General features: G+C 30.7%; 1 protein-coding gene and 1 non-coding gene across 2 annotated transcripts; both read left to right on the forward strand.

Moving 5' to 3' along the window:
* Positions 1–16494: 16494 nt before the first annotated feature.
* Positions 16495–16568, forward strand: TRNAR-ACG (transfer RNA arginine (anticodon ACG)). The gene has a single exon. It is a non-coding gene; the product is annotated as a tRNA-Arg (tRNA).
* A 5864-nt stretch (positions 16569–22432) lies between these two features.
* On the forward strand, positions 22433–23774 carry LOC107903546 (NAC transcription factor 56-like). Its single transcript, NM_001326926.1, is given in 3 exon segments — positions 22433–22674; positions 22759–23066; positions 23144–23774. Coding segments are annotated over 3 exon segments (1038 nt in total). The 5' UTR covers positions 22433–22490; the 3' UTR covers positions 23690–23774.
* The last annotated feature ends 1125 nt before the right edge of the window (positions 23775–24899 follow it).

The raw sequence follows: 24899 nt of genomic DNA on the forward strand, positions 1-24899 counted from the left end.
TCCTCTTCTTTGTAATGATGATATTGTAGTTCAAAACTTGATTTAGAAGTTAATAATTAGAGGAAAACACGAGGTATGGTTATTTGGTTTGGGCGCGATCAATTTCTAATAGGATACAAGTGGTTTTTTGTTGATATGAAATGTGTTGTTTTATGTTGAATACTGGAAACATCACAATATCATAGAATACCGAATTTCCTACTAGTAGTATTTAAAAGAAAAATAAAAGCTTGACCGAGCTCCCTCAGCGTCAACCCGTTTAAGTATGAGAACCACCTGAAATCCAATCAATAACAAAGTGAGTTGTGAACTCAGTGCATACAAGACGTTTGTTCAATTAGAACACATTTATAAGATAGTTTCCGAATTCAAAGATTGAATTTGGTAATAGAAGTAATTTAGTTTAGATTTAGAACAGATTATTTACATATATAGAAGCAATTTTAGTTTCATATACAAAACAAATCAAATTCAGATGCAAATATTCCTACCCCCCATCCGCTACACACCGTCTTTGGCCATCCCAACACACTGTTAAGGGTGTTCAATGCCCAACCAACCTTACACACCTTAAAGTGTCTGTTTGACACTTTTACAGAGACACAACTTAGCTGCTAGATCAAAATACGACAAAGCGCCAGAATTAAATTTATACGCATTATGGCTTAGCCACTAATTCAAAACAAATTACTTCTTTCTTCACAATATCCTAACCCATGCAAATGCAGAGTGCAAATATCCACAATATGTATTCAGTCATTCTAAATTGTTTCACAAGTAGATAATACAATTCAATATCAGAATAAGTATCACAATACACATACAATTATGTTATTCATACTTCAGTCACAGAGTATTAGAGAGTTCTCATATAATTAGATTCAAATCATTCATACATTGGGGAAGTCAATATCAGTGTGGGGCAACACTCGCGGCCTTAAAAAAATGTTCTGGGCTCTATTTATATGCCACACGGCCTGGACACACATCCATGTCCTTGCCCATGTGGCTCACACGGCCTGGGCACATGCCCATGTCTTCTGCCTGTGTAGTTCTAAAGCATAAAAAGTGATTTACATGGCTTAGACACACGCCCGTGTCCTTACCCATGTGACTCATACGGCCTGGGTACATGCCCATGTCCTTGGCCGTGTGGTCTTAAGTCACAAACAGAGAGTTACACGGCCTAGACACACACCCGTATCCTTGCCCATGTGAACCTTACACTAACATGGCCACACGCAGCCTAGAAACACTCCAGTGTGCCTTGTCCGTGTGGCTCCAAATCGATGAACAGTGAGTTACACGACCACCCACACGGCCTGGCACACGGCCATGTGGCGTCGACAACCATGTTTTCCGGCAATCAAAATTAGCAAAAAAATGGGTTTTTGGCACGCACCTGAAGAGATTTCGAAGTAACAAAAACGCAAAGGGTCCTCGAAGCCTAAAACAACCATTAAGATACACAATTCAACCATTTAACCAACAGAATTTCCCGATTACACACATAATGCCTATGTCAAAATTTTCGACGCAAAACCTTCAACGAATCCAAACTTACCGAAACTACAGTGACAATGACGAAAATTGTCGTGCTGCTATTCCTTATTGCCAATATTTGCTTTTTCTTTAAATTTTCTTGTGTTTTCTTTGATTTTCTTACTGGTTGCTTTTCCAATGTTTATGATTTCTTTTCTATTAATAAAATTTTTGTATTTGGAATTATAACAAGAAACTTAAAAAAAAAAAAACAGCAGCAGCAATATTCCTATACGAATTTCATCAATTTTCTTTTAAGAATACAAATCGATTTTTAATACATAACCTTATATATATATATATATATATATATCTAATTTCATGACCCTAGAAAATCAAGACAATGGGATTATTGGTGATAATATACAGATTTGGGATCAAATTCTAATATTTATGATCACTTTTCTTTTTAATATTTCCGTAGATTTTTCTTATAGGTACAACAAAAAAGCAATTAAACATTGGGCATTGATGCTTTTTATTATAATATACTCAAAAGTACAAGCACACAAAATATTCTTTCCACTTTCTTTAGGTTTTCAATTAATTGAATTTTGTATATATTCAAAGCTTAATATAGACTTTGATTTTGCATGGAACTGAGATTTGAACAAAAGCCCTAATACCCTGTCCATGCTAATTAAGTAAGAGTTTGCATATGTTTAGATTGTGCAGTAATTCAACAAAATTAACAAAATGTTCATTTAATACTTCAACAAATTTAAATTAAACATTTGTCGTGTTTAAGATTTAATCAAACCAAGAACTTGTTACACGACATTATCCAACATTTTTGGATTCATAACCTCTTTATCACACCTAGTCTAACGTGTAAGCATCAATTTTCGACCTTGGACCTCAATAACAAAGTCAAGATCAATTTTATGAGGCTCATATGCTAAAAATGTCCTTAAATTAGTACTCTTTGATCAAGGAGGCCCTTATGCTCTTTTTTTAATAGAATATATTCTTATTATTAGATTTTTAATCATGAAAGTTCTTGATTTCTTTTGTAATTAAAAGTGAAAATACATTTGGAGAAACCAAGACACCTAAGTTTGCATGTGTGTTATAAGTTGAACAACATATCTATATCTACAATTTATAATATATGCAAAACACGTGTTTGAAGAAACCTTTAAATTGATGAGATATATTTTATTTTTCATTATATTACTAAATTTATATTTAAATTTATTATAGTATTTAATTTATAATTATTATTTAAAAAATTGAAATAAAATAGAATTTATAATTCTACATTTAAAAATAACTATAATTATAATTTAATAGAAGTTCTGATAATTACACATTTAAAAAAATAGAATTTAGATTACAATTATTAGTTAAAAAAGTTGTGATAGTTATAATTTAAAATTATGTAAACAAAAATTGTGTTAATTTTATTTACGTAGAATAAAATTATTACTTGAATAGAATTCTAAACTTTCTAATTATCACTTAATTAATATTAGAGTTAATTATGTTAATTATATATTTTTTAATAATGTTACTTTGCATTAATTACATTAAGTAAAATCATATTGTATGTTGAATATGTTAAAGGTACCTTAAATATTATTTGAAAATATTCTATTGTAATATTTAGATTGATAATTTAGTATATTTTAATTATATTCAATAATTCAAATAAGAAATATAATTTTATAATAATTACTATAATTAAAAATGTAATATTTAGAAAAACAATTAAATATTGAATGCGTAAAATTACATGTAACATTAGAAGCTAGTATATATAAAAACTCGAGTTTGAAGAAACTTTTAAACCGAGTAATATAACATTTTATATTTATTTTACTTTATTAAAATAAAATTAGGAACGCTCGATCATTTTTTTTTCTTTTCACCATATAATTGAAGACTTAGTCTAAAAACAAAACTCGGATAATCTTTACTTTAAGAATTAATTCCTTTTGAGAAAAAAAATTGGAATGAAAAGCAAGAGATTAGGGTTATTAAAATTCATCAATTTAGGTATTAGGTATTTGTTTTTATTGATTGAAAAATTGGTGACCATTTCATTCTAAAGGAGATTTTTTTTATTGGTTGATTTCAAGTATGCACTTTTTACTCAACTAAAAAAAATCTCATTATTTTAATAAATTTATTCCTTTTTCAGTTACACTTTTACTATAATTTTAATAATATAAAACTAAGAATTATCAATGATTTAATAGATACACACGTAATATCATGTGCAACATAAGTCATATTAAGAACTAATTGCATTAAACTTATTACTTAACCTATTGTAACTTCCTTAAAAGATGATATCTAATAAATTTAGTGTTCGAATTTTAAGATTTACGAATTTTTTTTATCTCAGATATTACTATCTCCTTTGTTAAAAAGGATACAAATTGCATTTCTCTCAAACTACTTATTGCAACCTTTAAAAAAGAAAATTGCCTGATGATCATTCATATATATCATGATCAATTAGCTTTTGTAAAAGGGTGTTGAAATTTGATGGTTCAAGTCATCCAAAACTTGGGTGTATTTCTATTTTTTTGAGATTCATGGAATCTTTCATAGAAATCAAAACAACCCTAGCCTCATTTTCTCTTTCATCTTAGAAACGCAAGCTCTTATGCTTTCATCTTTTATATTTTTTTGATAGCGATGGATATTAAAAGCCAATCTCCATTACTTCATACATGACATTAAGGAACTAAATTTGTAGTATGGGTTTTCTATCACAAAACCTTTTTTGTTTAAAAGAAAATTAGAAAATATAATGTTTTTTATGAATAAATGAATAACCCAAGTCACTAAACTCATTTACTGCTTTTCATACATTATATATTTTAAAATATTTAATTTATATATTTCGGAATATGCTTTCAATAATTGTATTATGTAGACTCATGATATTTAGTGAAAAATTAGAAGTAACTTTACATTATCTATATAAAAGACTTTTTTTGTCTAACAATTTTTACAATTCTGATTTAAGATTTTATAGTATCCTGAAGTTTATTGTTACTTTGATGAAATAACCATATTGATAAAATATTGTTACTTTGAGTATTAAATTAGAACGTATCAAAGTTTAGTGATTAATTGAAAATCTAAACAATAATTTGAAGATGTTTTTAGATTTATGTTTGGGTAGCTTTATGGGTTATATAAGCTGCCAAGTAACTGATTGTCGAATCTGTCACATGTGATAGGGTCATGCAATAGTGACATTGCCGAAATCTGTTGAAAGGAATAGAGGAAATTAGGCCTTCCTTGAGGCGTAATGCTCGGTGATGGTGTCGATATGAGCTTAATCTGTTGGCACCAAATCCCCCCATGGGAAAGGATGATATAAGGGAAAAGTAAATAAATAAATAAAGATATGCCAAAATCGTTGGACGAAAATATTTATCCAAATTGAGAAAGATAATGTGTTCAAGTGCCTAACAAGTAAGGGACGACTTTTGACAAAGATATCATTCTGTTCTAAGGCAAAGGGGGGCTATTATGAAAAGCAAGGAAGTGATAGCTACATCTAAGAATATGGAGAATTGAAAAAAAAAATCCAAATAATATAACCTTAATAAAACCTTATCTTTTTTTCATTACTGAATAATATTAAAACCTTATCTTAGGTTATCCTCTTCGTGCTTAGTTTTCTTAGATGGTGATAAAGTTTAATTTTATTCACAAAAATTTTGAATCAAGATCGGCTAAACCAAAAGTGAAGTGATAAAAAATTTGCATCAAATATTCAGTTGATATCAGTCTCGAAGTTAGTATTTAAACAATCTTTATCCATTATCATTATCAAAAAGAAAACAAGAATGAATGGAGATAATTAGACTAGTATTTGTAAACATTTTGTCTACCTAGGTTTTGATTTGATTATGTAACAAAATTGGAAAAATATGTTAAATTTATACAAAGATGAATTGATTATTTTTTAAAACGAGTGTAGAAAGGCTGTGTTTGTTTCATTGAACAACTTATGAAAAATTATTTTTGAAAAATAGATTAGTTTTTGGAAGAATTGATATTTTTTGGTATTTTAATGATTTTGTGTAAAATATTTTTCATTGTCTAGTAAATTTTCCTAAATTATTTTCAAAAAAATTTACATAAAAAATATATGTTACAAAATATTATAGTAACATTTCTTTTTGACAACTGAAAATTATTTTATAATAATCAATATAATATATAAACTTAATAATAAACAATGCCTAATTAAAGCTCAATTTAAATTACGCGTATGAGAGTGAATAGTAACACGTTAGAGTTGAAAGGGAAAAATGAAGTTAATCATGATTTAAACATACTCATATTTATATAATTCAAATATTTATATTTTATACAATAAAACATTCATTATTAAATATTTATAAGTTTTAATATATTTATTATTAATATAAATATTTTTCAATAATATATTAAGAATATTATTTAAAATTTAAAATTATTATTGTTAAAATTTAGTACTAAAATAAAATTGTAATAATAAATTGTATTAATTATATTAACAACTTATTATATTATTAAATGTAAATAATTAAATTTGTATGTCTAATAATATTCAACACTATAATATTTGATATTAATATTTTAAATATACTTAAAAATTAAAATGAAACTTTTTATTGTTAATTTTTATATAAAAATAAAAATATTCATAAGTGAGTTTTTTTTAGAAAATATTTTACGCTTTTCAAAAAGATAAATTAATTTACAAGAAAAAAAAGTTCATTTTTCGTTAACTTATAATTCATTTTTCGTTGACTAATTTTTTTTCTATGAAAGAAACGTAAAAAAATGTATAAAACATTTTCTATAAGTCATTTTCTATGAAGCAAACGAACCCCAATAACTGTCAGACATAGGCAAAAAGTTGACATGTCTAATGAGTCTCAGTGTATTTTTTTTCATCCAATATTTTTATCCAACTGTCTCAAACATTAGATGATTTTTTGGGTTTAGATGATAGCCTAAGCCATGGGCGAAGTTAAAGGGGCAATGAGGGCAATAGCCCTTTAAAATGAAATTTTTGTATTTTAACTACTTTAAAATTTAGGAAATTATAAATTAATACATAGTAAAATTGTATTTTGATTCTCTTAAATGATAATTTTGTGATTAAATCCTAAAAATTATAAAGTTATAAGCTTATAATGATAAAAAAATGTATTTTATCTCTCATAAAAAAGTTTAATTTGGTCCCTTCAAAAAAATTTCTTTAACTTCTCCTCTAGCCTAAGCCTAGGAAAGATATACAATTAAATTAATTACTTCTTTAGTTAAAAAAGGACACTTTTCTTTCTTTTTCGCCTCAATTACAAGAAATCTTTAGAACTTCATTAAAGCATATTCATGCATCCAATACAATTTGAATGTTTGTTTTGGGATAAGGAATTGAGTTTAAGACGTACGAGTTTGTGCTATATATCATGCTTTCTTGCTTAATCACTTTAACTCAATAAGGTACAAAAATGTTGGGAAAAACAAAAAATAAAAAAGAAAACATGGCTTGTTAAGATGATCTAATAAAAAGTGGATTAAAATCGAATTTAAATTAAAAAAAATTTGTGTACACACTTGACTCAATAAAACTAACATCCAACAAATTTAAAACTTGAGACATGTGCCACCTTCTTTGATAAAAAATTTACATATATAAACACATGAAGGCCCACTCCTTTTTTTCACGTAGAACAAATAAAGGAGATGTTAGGTTTACCATTTGAGAGAGAAAGAAGATGACTGCTAACATAATTTGGTAACATATCATCTATGGCCATTAACTTAAGGTTTATGCAACTTACATGGGAAATCTAGCAAAATATTGACCACTCATGTTCTAAAAAAAAAAAAAATTCATGACAACAACCATGTGGTCCGTTGGTATAATTCATACTAGATTTTTAGTCTAGTGTCTAAAGATAAAATCTTGACAAACTCTCAACTATTGAATGTTTTATTACAAGATTATCTCCTTACATGCACTTATTTAAAGTTGTATTAAGAGGAAAGGTCCGATTTCAATATGAAATCATTTTCAACCCATTATCTAAGGAGGTAGGATAATACCCTATTTTCACTCAAATTCAAGTTGTTTCAAATAATATAAGGACATGGCTATATATTTCCCATTTTGCTTAATTTAAACAATTTAAACTCATACTAATCCATCTTTACCTTTCTCAAAAAGACTATAATGAAATTAAATTAAATCCTTTCTTTCCCTTCATTAAGAATTTTTTTCAACTAACATACAAAAGTTATGATAAGGAGAAAAATCAAAATGAAGATAAATTCTTTAACTTTAATTTTCATTAACAATTGAATAGACAATGGATAGTAGAAACCTAAAGTAATAAATGAACATGTTATCTCTAATTTTGTGAATATCTTAGAGAGAATGAATTGGAGGTGGTTGCATACCAAATACATGTAATAGGGGTTAAAAAATTATTCTGTGAGATAAGATTTTAGGAATGAAGTGGAGCGCAGTGAAGGTTCTTAACCGACTGATGATCTCAAGACATGGTGTTGACCTGAAACAGTTGTTAGCAAGCAAAGTATGAGTAGAAATGATTGTGGAAGTGGGCATTTCTACCAGCATTACGATAGCACATAAGAAAATAGGGGACAATAAAGTTTGTTTATGTAGTTCAGTTTTCCTACGTCTACGAAGCCTAGCTTAGTGAGAAGAATGTACTATCTTCAAACAATTAAAATAAGTAAATATCTATCACACCCTAGTGACAATTCCTCGCTCTTGAACCTTTGAAGATTAGATATCTCACCACTAAATTCTCCCTCTAAGAACTCAATCTATAAAATCACAACACAAAGATTTTACAATCATAAATGCACCTCTTACAAATAATGTTCCTTGCTCAAACATATAAGTGCTCTCAATAGTTATTTAGAAAAGAAAAATGTGCTCTCAATAGTTAGTACATCAAACTATACAAGTCTCTCAATTATATAGAGTTTTCAAGACTTGCTAACATAATGAAGATCAATCACGATCCCGACTAAACAATAAACAAAATAGCTAAAAACAATATAATACTAACAACCAAGGTAAAATGGATTGTTTTGCAGATAATACTTCAACATTTTGATGTAATCCAACTTCCTTTATCCAAGGGATTCAATATAAGTGATCCAATCTGATCCAATATGCTAAATAAGTTTCTCCAAGTAATATGAACTTCATTCATGAGCTTGATTCATTCTATGATCTCAGCTCAACCCAAAGATATGGTTCAATAAATTGCCAATCTTCTAAATATGAAAAGTTGTTTGTTGCAGTGATGAAGGGAGTGCACACTTCCTCATGAACATTACAACAACTTCAAATATTTGAACACATAGGTTTGGTTTCAATGTTGCGAGACATGGTAGTAAAGTTAGGCTTTTGAGAAAGAATGCAAATGTTAAATGGAGAATAAAACTAATTGTTAATGCCAAAAATCTCAATTTTTTTTAGGAACCCTTATGTTTAAAAGATTTAAAGAATTAAAAGTGAATATGCTATGAACTAGATGTTGATGAAAAGAGACTATTTTACTTAAGGAATTGTATGGGCAGAAAAGCTAGAGGTTTTTTTTAACGTCAATTGGCTTATAGTAAATTTCAAATCTAAGGGTATTTTTATCTTCAATGTGTTTGATTGAATTTGATTATAATGAGACTAGGAAGTTGATGGAGGAGGAAAGCTAGTGATGGCTCAACTAGTGGCTCACGAACATTAAACCATGTTTGTTCGAGTTTCAAGTAAATGAGAGGACAGTTATCATACAATGTATAGGAGTGTCATTTCCCTTGTGGAACAATAACACCTTTGTGAGGATATCACTGCTATGGGGCATTGTGGTGTCTGTTTGAGTGCAATGTTGATTCTCTTTATGATGTAGATAATGGTTTCTTTTTTACTACAACACATAGTTGGACACCATTGATGAGAAAATAGAGGAAAGATGTGAGAACCTCAAAGTGTTAGTATAGGTGTTTGAAAGGTTTAAATAGATTTGCATGATTAAGAAAGAGGGATGGATTTTAGAATATACAATTTTTTACAATGGTGATCAAATAAGGACATTGTTGTTGATTGATTTAGTTGAGGAAGACAAAAGGTTTAGTTAGGATGAAGCCTATAGAATAAGATAAAGGTAGAATGATGGATTTACAAATGGAAGGAAAATATTGACTTTGATAATGCATTATTGGATGCTTCAAATATAGTTGATGGAAGGAATTTTCTGATGAGTGTGCATGGGAATGCATTGGGAGATGAGATTCTTTATGAGGGCTCACAAGTTATTCATGCTAGAGGAAAATTAACTAGAATAGAGAGTCACTCATTGGGTTAATAATTAGCACATAAGTCGGGTGGGTTGGTTCATGGATCTAATTTTGAACATGCGAAGAGATTGATCTTATTAGTGAAATACTTATTACTAGATTTAAATAGTTTGAGCCTACGAGGATTGATATGTTGAGTCCTAATGAAGAATTAGACTTTGTAGCTGAAATAGGGCCATTAGAGTTAAATATAATGTACAAATTGAAGTATATATGTATAGAATAAAGGTTGGTAGTCGTATGGTTGATGTGCTAATTGATTCAAATGGATTGAGTATTAAGAAGGCATCAGAGGAACCTAATGAAAATGGTGCATCTTGGAAAAAGTAAAAAAAGAAAGAAAGAAAGAAAGTATTTTAGATCTATCTTTGCAATTGAAATAGAGTGCTGTAAGGAGTTAAAGTACAAGAAAAAAGTGAATAGTAATCAAAGAGAGCTAAAAGGACCAAGAGTGTTATACTAATGTTAGTGAGAGGAAAGGATAACAAAAAGGTGGCTAATAAGTCACTTTTTGATGAAGACTTTCAAAATAGGAAAAAGTATTTTGGTTATAGAAGCACTAGAGACGTGGAAAATGGGGAAATGTTTGAGAATCTTTACCTTATGTGATGAAGAAGCTATTCTGAGAGGCTTGTAGATTTGGGAAGAAAAACTTGAAGAAATCATCATTAAGGTAAATTTTATCTATTTTTTTCTCTATGCTTGAGTTTTGATTTATTATTTATTTCAATCCCAAGAATTTTTGTTTTTTTAAGTATTATAGACTCCTATTCTCTCTTCACTACAATTAATTTATAGTTGTTAATTATTTTCCAGTTTCTTGTCATTGTTATTATTGTTTTACTTGCTCCATTTGAATCTTCACAATGTCTCACACTAGAGAAGGTAGAATTGATGTTTTAGGAACATCTATAACAGTTAGGGCAAAAAGAACTTCAAAAATTGCTCAATCATTTTCATGAAAAAATTCAAGGCTTGAGGAAACAAATTGATGAACATGGATAGTTTTGATGATAAAAATAGGTCAGTATCTCCTTCCCTATTAATGAACCTAAGGTTGATAATGACTTGGTTAATAATTTTATCAATGAAGCACCTTTTGTTGAACCTACAAGAGGAAACCCTAATGTGTCTGGGTTGCTACTTTCCCTTAAATGACAAGGCTTTCCTTAGTGAAAATTAATTCAATTTTTAAACCTAGCAAAGATATTGTTAAATTTATTGACATTCCTAATCAAAAATCTATTTCATATGAGAAAATTGTCTAAAGAAGTTGAGAAAATAAGGGAAGATAAACCCTAAGGAAACTACTTTTGATGTGTTAGGATATCTTATTAATGGTCTAAAAATTGCTACCCTCTATAAGATTATTGTTGAATTAGTTGAGCCTAATTGTGAAAATAAACAAGACAATAAGATAAAAAAAAACTAATCATTTTGCTTTTAAATTTGCAACATAAGATCAACCTACTATGATTGAAGAGACCCTTGAAGTTGAATGAGTTGCATTACATGTTCAGAAACTTACTCCTACTGCTAATATAGTTGATGAGGAAGACATTTAAACTTTGACAAGCCTACAAAAGTAGTTGATAAAGAGATGGAGAAAATGACCAGCAAAGGCACTAGTGACCAGAGCTTTACTTCAGAAGTTGAAACAAACAAGACCTGATAGGTTCAAAATCAAGTTGATTCACCTTCTTAAAAGAAATAATCCTTATCGATTTCATCTTATGAAGAGTAAGGATTTGGTTTCATTGAGGAAAGAAGAATCCATCTTACAAACTTCCAAGATTTGGATTTGTTTACATTGTTTAAGGCTCAAAACTTATGTATTTCTATTATGCATGTTTGTTAGGATCTAATGCCCTTAATGTACTGATTATGTCTATGTAATTGTAACTTTTTTGAACAAAATGGTTTACCAAAATTCCATCAATATCATTAATATCTTTTTTATATTGCATCAATGGTTTTTCCATGCAAAGAAAAATAAAAGTAAGTATTAGTTTATTGATAATATAACATTTAACTAATATTAAGTTGCATTATATGGACGGATCGTAATGTGAAAAGACAACATGTATTAGTAGATAATCTAAACAAGTCCTTAGTCTAATCAAAATTAAGCAATTCGATTGAAAGAATAACATGTTTTAAATCAAGTCCAAATAGGGGGATGTCTTGTCTTGGGTATTAGAGTAGATGACTCATAGAAGATAGAGACATAGATGTTACTGGCTGGTCTAACAACACATGGGAGAGAACCTAATTAAAATAAATACTAGATCCATTTATGAATTTATTTACTTGCGACGTTTATAGTGTGGCTTGCCTCAATCTTGAGTAAGTGATGAACTACGTCTGCATGACTCATAAGCTTTGATGTATTGATAGCCTGAGTTCACTTGGTAATGAAAGTTGGTACGTTGATGACCTACAATCAAATATGGTAGTTAATTTGGGTTGATTTTGCACCTAAGGTGCTTGTTTTCTATACAATTTAGTATTTAATATTATGTTTTCAGTAATAAGACCTTAAGATTAAATATTAATAAAATAAGTGTTTTTAACATATTTTATAAGTGTTGTGACCCAATAGGCCGAAACAGGCCTTAAGTAGTACTAATATGCTCAATTGAGTGTGTAGGATTAAGATATTAAGGCTCAATTGATGTGGAAGTAAGGGACGAGTGATGTACAAGCTTTTCGAGCTATCAAAGCACAACATAAACAACACAATGTAGATATTGTGTGTCGTATCACTTCATAGACACGATGTGGCACGACACAGGTCGACATGCTGCCCAAGTATATCGATGCTATTTTTGTCCAACAATTAACTTTATTCGAAGACCTAGGATGTGTCGAAGACCTAGTTTGGGCTTCCAACACTTTTATGAATAAGACATTAGGGGTTTGACGTAACTACATCGTCTTAGACGCCTTTAAAAACCCTAGTAGTTTAGGAGTAGGATTAGATTATTTTTCTTTTAGCTTTTGATAACTCTTTTGTTTTTCCTATTGGAATCAGTTTTGATCCAAGAGTTTATTTATATTATTCAAGTATTTCAGTTTACTTGTTCTTCATTCTACTTGTTTCTTTATTCCTGTGTTTGCTGTCCAGGCAGACTACCCCATATTTATTGTCCCAATAGGCCACCATGTGTTTACTGTCCCGACGGACTACCCCTTTTACTGTCCTAGCAGACTACATGGGTTGCCATATTCAAGCTGTGGTCTTACACCTTAAACCTCTTAGAGGTGTCGTCTTGAAGAATCATACTATTGTCGTAGTGTTGCCCCATTGATCTTATTGATCGTCATCACGGTGATGCTTTATTGAACCTAAATATCATTGTCACAGTGTCGTTCTAAATGACCTTTTTTACATATCACCTTGATTCTCGAACATCGAAGTGTCCCCTCTACAAGGCCCGGAGCTTTGCTCATCACCAATAATCCCGAATGGCAGAATCTTAACTAAATTTCGTTTTCTCCTCTTCCTCCACCCATTCCTCCATTACACCTTGCCTAACATTGATGCTTGAAAATCGTAGTGTCTCCTCCGCAAAGCCCGAAGCTTCGCAAATCACGATTTGCCCACAACAACATCGTATGACGGAATCTAACATAGTCACCCTTTCCCAGTCCTAACTTCATGTAACCCATTGATATTTCCCACCATTACAATCATATGATACACGCATTTCACTTACATGCCAGCATAAAGTACACTATCTATTAAAACATGAAATCATAACTATTTCATACACATTTAAATACTTTGGCAAACACCCATATACCATACAGTCCTACCCATGCATAACATACACAATCAACAGAGATCATTCATCATTTTAGAACTTAATACAGAGTCATGACAACCACTCAACATTTAAGACATGGTAAGTAGAAACTCACTTGATGCCTTTTTGCATTATCACCTTAGCTTTTCCAAATGCCAGAGCTTCCCTTCTCCTGGTAGCTAAGTATAACAAATAAAATCATGAATTAGACTCAGTACTTTCAGCTTAAAACTCAGTTTTCCAGAAATATGTGGAACCCCTAGAATGGTTTTGAAAACCCTTAACTTTGTTTTCTAAATCTTATGTACATTGAAGGACTTAGAACCTTACCACCTTACTAGATTCTCTACTTATTCAACTCAACCCTCGATTCACACTTTCAATTCTCTTTAATTGTGATAAATAAATTTCATGAAGTGCCTTGATGTTGAGAGTAGATTTATTAAAAATTATGATGAATGTTGGGTTTTGGAAGCTAAGCCATTGTAGGAAGTTATATTGAGAGGTTTTCGGGAATGAGTATGGTGTCATATTCACAATTCTCTAATTAGTTAGTTGTTGTTATTAAGCTACATTAATTAGTTGGCATGTAAGAATTGTAGTTTGAGATATGGACCTTATTGTAAGAGAAGTAAAATTAGAAAGGTCAATATCTTAAAGTGTGAAATAAGATTAGAAATAACAAAAACCTTAAGTTGATATAGTACCAAGGATAAGTTGACATGTTTTTACTTGATTCTTGTATGCATTGTAATCGGCATTTGTGTACATATTTAAGGTGTCTGTGAAAGTCATGTCTATACACGCATTAAAGTATTGATATCACTTTTGGTGGTTGTGCACAATATTTGGAATGTCTGAGGAATATTCTTGTATCCATTCTTCGTTCCATGTATAATTTAGTGGAAAAATGTTTTGTTTAAATGGAATAATGGGGAACATGACATTTAGAAATTGGTATCTCAAATATATGCAAGAGTGCTTAATGTGCTTTATGATATATTTGACTATTGAAATGTATTTTCGAAGAGCTATGCATGTAAAGATTTTGTGATGTTGTTACTATTAGTATGCTTATTTTTTTTACATTCTTGTTATGAAATATTGTTACTTGTATACTTATTTTGTTAATGAATATATTGTGGATTTGGTTTAATTTAGCACCATTGAGCTTAATGGAAGCTTAGCGTATTGATCTTTGGCTTTGTATGTAGGTATTTGGGTTTTTTGAGAGTATTTGGAGCTCCAATCAATAGTTTTGAGGGGGTCTTAATTGCACTTTGGATTTTGTAAACCCTTTTATGTGTAATTAGTAGAGTATGTCATGTACTAGGCTTTAATTTTGGTTTTTGGACATTTTGTTAAGTGATTGATTTTGTTTTTAGCCATTTGGTTCCTTTGGCATAGGTTGGACACTTTTGGTAACATGAAATACCTTTACATAGATCTTATGTTGATAAATTCCACGGCATGTGATTATATGTTATAGTTTTCAGTTCACTTACATGGTTGAATTTTGGTTTACTGGGTTTTTTTTTTACTATGGAATTACATGTTTTAATCTTGTATTAGTATGTTTATTTTGCTGGTAAAGTTTATGTTACATTTCAATTTTCTTAGATGTGTGTTTAAGGCATATTAGAATGACCAAATATGCCAAAAATCTAGGTTTCTAGGATGAGGTATTGAAACCTCATGCCCAAGTATCAATTCCTCATATGATATGTATCAATTCCTTATCCTCAATATTGCGAGGCATTGAAGTCAGTAACCAAAATTTTGAAATAGAGGAGGCATGTATCAGTACAAGTCTCAAGATTTCAATATACGTCCTGATGTATCGAAACATGCTTTTCATTATATTGGAACATTGAGTATTGGAGCTCACTATTTGAATTTTTTACATTTGTATCTTTGCATTGGTTCTAGGTATTGGTACCTGGGTCACTGTTTGTGTATTTTGGGCCCCAAATGTCATTCAAATCTCGTTTAAGCTTGATTTCATCTGTGGAACCTTAGTAACACCTATAAGCGTTACATATATTGTTTTATTATGCTTAATATGAAGGTTTGTTTTGTTTATTGAGTTGCTTTGGCAACCAACGTGGCGTCCTATATCTAATCTTCGTGTGGGTTGAGTGTAAGACATTACAATGAAATTATTAAAGAATTCATTACTAGTATCAGGTCATAGTGGCCAAGTGATAAATCATTTTTCTATACCTGAAGTACTTTACTTTGCAAAAGATGACTATAAGAAATTAGATAACTTCTTTTCATGTCACTAGGTGAAAAAAAGCTTGGCAGATTTCCTTTGCAAGATAGGTAACATTATTTCTTTTAATCTTGGTTCATTAATTTTTTACTAAATTGATGCCGAAGTGGAAGCTAATAAGACTACCTATGGTTATCTTCCATTCCCTTTACTTATATACGAGATTTTGATAGAGCAACGCAATATCAAGAAGAGTTCTGATCACTTAGAGCCACTTTTACCTCACTAAAAGTCTCCAAAAAATTGAAATATGGGAAGAACATGGATGATATTATAAGAGTTGAATTTGATAAAGTTGACATTCAAGGTGGTATACCTAATGTTGAGTCTAGAGTTGCATTAGAAGGTATTTTTAGGGTTCAAGTTTTTGGAGCACACAAAGCACGCATTTTGGCTGACTTGAAGGATCAATAAAACTTTGTTCAATCAAAATGCAATGTGGTTTCATTAATTTCAAATTGCAAGAGGTGTACCTACTAAGGGGGAGTGAACAAATCCAGTGGAGACGAGGTGGGGCCTGTAGCTCAAAGGATTAGAGCATGTGGCTACGAACCACGATGTCGAGGGTTCGAATCCCTCCTCGCCCACAACCGGCCCAAAAGGGAAGGACCTTTCCCTCTGGGGGTAGGAAAAGCATGATCAAGATAGCGGACCCAAAGCTATGGAACTTGGGTGTGGGTCTTTTGCCGAAATGTAGTGGCCTTTTATTTATTATTTGTCGTATATTTAATTTTTTATTTTCTATTTATATATTATTTTGGCTGATTTGAAGGATCAGTAAAACTTTTTTCAATCAAAATGCAATGTGGTTTCATTAATTTCAAATCGCAAGAGGTGTACCTACTAAGGGGGAGCGAACATATCCAGTGGAGACGAGGTGGGGCCTGTAGTTCAAAGGATTAAAGCATGTGGCTATGAACCATGGTGTCGGGGGTTCGAATCCCTCCTCGCCCTCAACCGGCCCAAAAGGGAAGGACCTTTCCCTCTGGGGATAGGAAAATCATGATCGAGATAGCGGACCCAAAGCTATGGAACTTGGGTGTGGGTCTTTTGCCGAAATGGAGTGGCCTTTTATTTATTATTTGTCGTATATTTAATTTTCTATTTTCTATTTATATATAGTATTATCGGCCAAAACAAAATAAAATAAGCATTTTTTTTGTTTTACGCCCCATAACTCTTTCTTAGCCAGGCTTGGGCAGAATAGCAGAGCAAGTATAAGTATTAGTAACATAGAAAAAATGCGCTCCTCGTCATTAAATTAATGTATTTGCTCGTGGTATTGTGGCCTCTCGGGAGAATCGATGACTGCATCTTTGAGGCATTTGCTAGTACTAGTCCATTTGAGAATTCTTAATTGGTTGGTTGTAAATAGCCCCGAGACTATGGAACAAAGGATTATCCCAGACACCTACACCGAGGTATTGACGGTGATTCTCAAATATCGCAGGAGCTTTAGTCTGTTTTGTTTTTAAATAAAAAAGAAAGAGATAAAGATTTTTGTTTCGTATTATTCATGTCTATTATATGGTCTATATTCGAAGGTCATAACTACTCCTCTCAACAATGTCATCTCTAAGGTTAGAACCAACATTCTATCCTTGGGGGGTGCAGTTTGCCTTACCGTTACACTTAGTACTTGTTGGTAGAGATAATGATTTTTCTGCTTGGTGTTTATGGTTTCATGCCTATCTGGTTACTATGTTTTTGGGACAATTTATTCTTTGGCTTATTTTGGTTTTGTGACGATTTAAATGAACAACTATAATATTGATTGTTTACTGTACTGGAACTTGTTATTTCAATTATTGGTTAGTGATTTGATGATACAATACTCTTAAAGGGAGTTTATTTGTGGTTGCTTGTTTGTACTCTTTGGATGAAATGATGTGATCATCTAGTTTCCCTAATTATTTTCTAAATGCAGGGATTATGTAACTATTTGCTAAAAGGGTTTTTTTGTAAAAAAAATGGAAAAGGAGGAGATTGTTATAGAACTGTTATGTTACACCAAGTTTTGCACCTAGTATTATAACACATTGAGTAAACCTTGAGTAACATTATACGTATCCTGGTAAGACTAGCATTTTGACTTGTAATTATTTTTATTCTTATTATTTATTTTGATTTATAGATAATGATTGGGTTTAACTAGAGATGATGGCTAGATTAAATGGACTATCTTTCTATCATCTGTGTCCTGAAGATTTGGATGAATATCTTGGTGGAATTTATAAACTAGACGAGAGCCTATTTAAAGGACCTTCATGCTCACAGAAAACATGACTTGAGAGCACAAAATCAGTTCACTAAGGAACAATTCTATTAGTGTGTTGTGAGATCGTTTTACTTCTTTGTGCGAGTTATTTGCAGCTTTTAGTATGAACGAGTTTGAAGGCAAGTAATCTTGTAGAATTCACCTAGAATTGCACAATGTCATAGTTGTTATAATCTTAGAATTAATTGGATTTTAATTATTTGTTGTATTGTTTATGTGAAAATTGAACTTCGATAATGACAATGAATCGCAAAGAAAGAGAGAAAATAGAACACAGAATTTTACATGAAAACCTTTTCGGGAAAATATCACGGGCAGAGAAGAAGAAAATTCACTATGTCGAATTTGAATGATACAAAAGGAGTATAGACTACGTCTATTTATAGGTTTGTAAAACCATATTCTAATCAAAGTCAAATACAAGTAATACAGTAAGGTTAAAACATCTTTTTTCTAATCAACATCAAATAGAGGAAGTAAATTTATATACGAATTTCATTTGTGCAGCTTGTATCGTACCCTTAGCCTTCGCCCTCGTAGATCCCCCTATCTTGTCACATGTATTTTATTTTAACAGGAATTTGGATCACACAACTTCTAACAATTTATTTATTAATGGATTTTTTAAATAAGATCCCACGTATGTAAAATATAACATGATATTATAATGAAATAACAACACCACAAACAACATCTGCAATAACCTGATCTACCAAACTTGACCATCATGTTTAACTTTCTCTCTAATAGATACAAATGAAAACGTATCCACAATCACAAATTCCTTGCTTTTGATCCTAGTCAACAAGTAATATAGTGAGATAAAACATGTGGGTATAAATCGTAAGCTTAAGCATTGATTTTTACTCGTGCAAGATAAAAGTTTGCTATGACGTGAACTTAATGGAGCATGATCTTAATGTAATAATATCCTCTCTCTTTTAGTTCCTTTTGCTCTTTCTCAAAAGAAAAAGAAAAAAAAATCAAATATGTAAAAGGAGTGAACCCATTTTTTATTCAATTATTCCACAATTTCCCCTTGTTTGTCCCTATTAATTTCTAAATAGCTCCTAATGTGAAGAAGAGGTTAGTAGGAAAACAGAGTTAATGGTTTGAGATTGTGATTGTGGGGGGATTAATGTGGGGGATTTTGTCACTTGATGAGAAAGAAATGGGACTACAAGAAATGGCACCTGATGAGACCCTTTTGTTCATCATTAAACCAACATTTTGACCCCATCTACCCATAATTCCATATCCTGTCTTTGATATTTTTTGGCCGTTCCTCAACGATTTTTGGGACAGTTAGAATTAGTGAAAAAAATATGATTCCCACTAGTATCATAGGGTTTTAAAAAATGGTCTCCTTATTATACAAATTATATTATTAAAAATAAATAAATTTAAATTAATTACAATTTAATATCAAATAAAAAATTTCACTTACAGAACTATAAAAATTTAAAAAATATTAATTCTATTAAATGGTAAATAATATTTTTAAGTAATAATTGTCAACTATGTCCCAAATTAGTCTTATATAATGGTAAAACTAAAATTCCTATAATGAAGAACCTCTCGAGTACATTCCCCATTTTAGAAGTGGTAAAAAAAGCGATTAAAACATACATGTTTGGTTAGCTCCTCCATTGTTACCATATATGAAAAATGAAGGAATTGTTCTTATATGACCATTAAAACGTTTCGAAACAAAGAGGATAGTCAAAGATTTCGAAGCAAAGGGCCATGGTCTCCTTCACGTTTGTATTAGTGGTGCAAATGGTACCTATAGTGACCAAACAAAATGGGTTTTTATTTATTTATTATTATTATTTTGGAGGGTGATGGGATTTTCTTTGCAGAAACAAAAAGGAATGCATGGTATCTTAAGCGTAAAATTAAATAGCTTTGTACCCAAACCCCACCATGAGAAATATCTTTTTGTTGCCTTGTATGGGTTGTGGTTCCCACCCTCCACTCCATACCTCACACGTGTTACTCCCTTCCTCTTTTGGGAATTACACGTTTCCATCCTCCATTCGGCTCAAATCTCCTCAGTTGTGGTAATTATATGATTCCATACATATTATTAACTATTAAAAATAAATTAAAATGATTTTTTAAATCTTTATATTTGTTTTACGATTCATATCAAGTTTCATGACTACCTCTATTAATAATGCCGTTTTCAAAGTTTAAATATACATTCTCATTCTGAATGTGCAATGTGCCTAAATGTGTACATGGGTCAGGTTGAGTTGGGTTGAAGCTTGGTTCCAAAAAAATTTCAAATCAAAGCCCATTTTGGGTAGCCTGACTTGCTCAAAAAGTCTAGGCCCGACCTGCCTATCGAGCCCAACGGGCTACCTGACTCTTGGACAAGTCTAAAGGTGCCTTACCCCTTATTTTTAATAATTTGGAGTAGGAAATGGGATTGCTTGGAATTAAATTTAAGTTCTCATGCCTACAATATTATATTCTTTCTACCACGCTAATATGTTGTTGGCAAATGTGTCTTACCATTGTACCTAACACTTATTGGTATTAAAATAATTTAATTTATAACAATGTATCAAAGTTTGATTCACAAATAATGTGTAGAATTATACACCGTCGCCAATGTATCAAATATAAATTTATATATATTATTTATAGGAATAGTATTTGGTACACTGCTAAGAGAGTGTGTAGACTCTACAAACAGGATCAGGGGTTCATAAGTTTCATATTGGGATATAGTAAGATATTAAAATAATAAAAAAATAATTTTTAAAGCTGCGGATAAAATAAAAAAAAGTACATGTACCAAATATTAACCCTTATTTATAATAATTGACTATAATAAAGCATTCAAGATTAAAAATAAATCTTTAGTGTATAAGTTTATACACCAAAAGATGAACTATATGCTAACATATTCTTAAAACCTTTAAAAATAAATACAAATAATCAGTATAATTTTCATGTTACGGGTTCAGTTGATCATTTGTTTGTGTCAAATTATGGAGTACATACTCTAATCCTCGTTTTATTGTTAGAAATTTAGGCCTCTACTTTTTGGCTTTAAAAATTTAGGTTCAATTGTTACCATTATTTAAATTTTTCTATTAAATTCACTGGTATGATGTTTTAAAATTTTTTTTAAAAGTCACTTGGTAGTCATGTAACAATAAAAATAACATTGAAAATGTTTATATAGATTTTTTCTTAAAGACATTCATTTAAACTCCTCATGATGAAATATATATATATATATATATTGGAATAGTGTACCTCAAAACAACTAACATCACCATTTTGATTGAAATAGTATAAGGGTTAAAACTGAAGTTTGATCATTGTCTTATAATATAAAATAAAAGCACAAGAAGCAAGACAAACTTAAAAAATAAAAATAAAAAGCCACGTATTCGTCTTTGAGACTCTTAGGTCATTAAAATTATATATATCACGTAATATTTTAATAAAAAATTTAATGATATTAACTATTTAGATTAATTAATAACATTATAAAATTACAAGAAAAAAATTACATTATAAATTAAAGTGTAGTAATTAAATATCAAATTTAAGCTTAATAGAGCGGGAAAAACAAATTTTAACCAATTTTAGACAAAAAAAATGGATGAAAAAACCAGAAAAGAAGAAAAATGATTTAGACATTCCAATTATGTAGATGAAATTTGTGTTCAAATTTATAACTTATGATAATCTACTTCATTGATATATTTGATTGTACACCAAATATTAAATTATTAATTTAAAAATAAGAAAAGAATTGAAGTAAAAAACTTAATTGAAGATGAAAACATCTCAACCATTTCATGGTTCAACCTCTGATAATTCACATAAATGTACTTGCCAACCACTGCATGTCTTTTGTCAACCTGCTTGCTGTGCATGGGATTGAGCCTAAATTAAACATTGGTTTTAGCAATAAAATTTAAATGACTAACCTACCCTTGAAACCGTCACGTGTTTTTGTCGGTATTAGGTGGATAAATTAGAAGCCAAACATTGATGTAATAAACTCTGGCCCACCATTCCTAGTCTTGTCTTCTTCCCTATTGCCCCCCATTTAAATTAGCAGCCTCTCAATACAAAAGCTTCCTATCATATCATGTTCTTCTTCTCCTCTCAAAAGCTTTCTGTATTTCCAGCCAAAACTTCTCATTTTCATCACTGAATTATACGTATACATATACATATATAGAGATTTGAAGGTTCATCAATGGAGAGCACGGACTCTTCGATTGGCTCGCAGCAGCCTAACCTACCACCAGGGTTCAGGTTCCACCCTACAGATGAGGAACTAGTGGTTCACTATCTCAAGAAAAAGGCTAGCTCAGCTCCTTTGCCTGTTGCGATCATTGCTGAGGTTGATTTATACAAGTTTGATCCATGGGAGTTACCAGGTAAAAACCCAATCTTTGTATGCAAAAATTTGTTCAAAATATAATTATGATGTTTGAATTTGAGTGATTTTGAGGGTTTTGCAGCAAAGGCGACATTTGGTGAGCAAGAATGGTATTTTTTTAGTCCCAGAGACCGAAAGTATCCGAACGGAGTTCGGCCAAACAGGGCGGCGACTTCGGGTTATTGGAAAGCTACCGGAACCGATAAGCCGGTATTAACATCCGGTGGGACTCAAAAGGTTGGTGTGAAGAAAGCACTGGTTTTCTATGGAGGGAAGCCACCTAAAGGGATTAAAACTAGTTGGATTATGCACGAATATAGGCTCGCTGATAATAAGAATAACAACAAGCCTCCTGGATATGACTTTAGCAGCAAGAAAAACTCATTAAGGGTAATCATAGTAATCACTTTCTTTTTGGTTTTTTTCAAGCTATTTGTTTGCTAAATGAGATTTTTTCTTTTTTATAGCTTGATGATTGGGTGTTATGTCGAATCTACAAGAAAAACAACACACATAGACCTTTGGATCAGGATAAAGATGACTCCATAGATGACATGCTTGGTTCAATACAACCTTCAATATCAATTGGTAACCAACATAATAACCCCAAATTTCAATTTGCATCAAAGGGTACTGCTACAAGTTTTGGCACACTGCTTGAAAACCATGAACATAGCTTGTTTGATGGAATGATGGGGAATAATAGTGATGAAGGGATCAACAATGGTTCAATGTCTCAATCTATGGTTAATCCACTCACAAGGAATCTCCCATCACTGTTTTGGACCGATGAAACCTCAATAGAGCCACAAGCAAACAAGAAATTTCATGGGGATAGCAATGATGGAAGCATGGAAAAGATGGATGGGAATGGTTCTGTTACCACTCTGCTTAGCCAGCTACCAGAAAGTCCTTCATTACAACAACAACAAGAAGAAACAATGATGGGGTCAATGGGAGATGGGATTTATAGGCCTCCATTTCAACTTCCAGGACTCCATTGGTACTCTTAATTCAAATCCAGGTAGTGGGTATTCCATAGTTATTCCATCTATATATCTAAATTTATACCCTTAAAATAAGTTGTTCAAAATCAAAATTTTCATATAGTAGCTTGAAACCTAGTGCTAATAAGTTGCCAAATAGTGATGAAGCATTTGGATTGGGGGTAAAGATTGAAATTTTGAGTATTAGGGAAGAGATAGAAAACGCTTCATTAGGTGAACCAGGCTTCAATTTCATCTCTTGAAGGGCCACAGATATAGGTGAACTCTAATTTATAACATACATATATTGTATACATATAGTTTTTGTATGTTACGTAGGGGTGCTTTCTAGGATACAACATATTGAAATCTTGTATAGAAGTCCTTATTGTAGAACTTTATTAGAACGTTGATGATGCACATTTTTAAGAATATATATTAGTTAAGGCTTGTATGTATGAAACTCTGTTTAATCTTTTATCATCTTTGCATTTGAATTTGAAGATATAGCTCTTTTTTATGGTTAATCTCCATAAACCCTAGAGGGCAAAAGATTTTACATTTCATTTTGTCTCCATTAGCTAGGTTTAGGATTCAAACTTTTTCAACCCTATATATAGAGGCTAGTGTGCTTTCTTGATGCTATCTTTCAAAAGGTATAAAGGAGGGGATATTAATTTAAAATTCATATTTTGAAGAGGATATAATACTAGCACATGCGTAATCTGAGCCAATATCAACTTCACAAGCTTTTACTATTTTTAAAATAATAATATTGACTAATACAATTTAATATTAATTTTTAATTCAATTTTTTTGTTTGTTTTGAATCTCAACAAAAATAATATATATTATTCTTTATGGAAAACAAAATTATAATCTTTAATAATACTAGGTATGAACACCCAATAATTGATTGATAAGAGCTTATCTATATGGGGGCCATATTACTATTTTTTTTTATTTCCATCATGTCATATATCAAAAACCTAATTTATATTGTTATGAACATGCTATTAAAAAATCGTAAAAAGGTTTCACAACAAAGTGAAAAGGGGAGTTACATATAAGTAATGATATTTTACGTAGAGAAAAATATAATTTAGTTAATTTAAAATGTAATAAATATATATTAATTTGTTTGTAGGTAGTTTCTACTGATATTTATTATATTATTAATGTCCATTATAATAAATATCTTAATATATAATATTAAAATTGCTGCAACTTTTATATA

The sequence above is a fragment of the Gossypium hirsutum genome, chromosome D05 (genome assembly GCF_007990345.1).
Source record: "Gossypium hirsutum isolate 1008001.06 chromosome D05, Gossypium_hirsutum_v2.1, whole genome shotgun sequence".
Classification (NCBI taxonomy): Eukaryota; Viridiplantae; Streptophyta; class Magnoliopsida; order Malvales; family Malvaceae; genus Gossypium; species Gossypium hirsutum.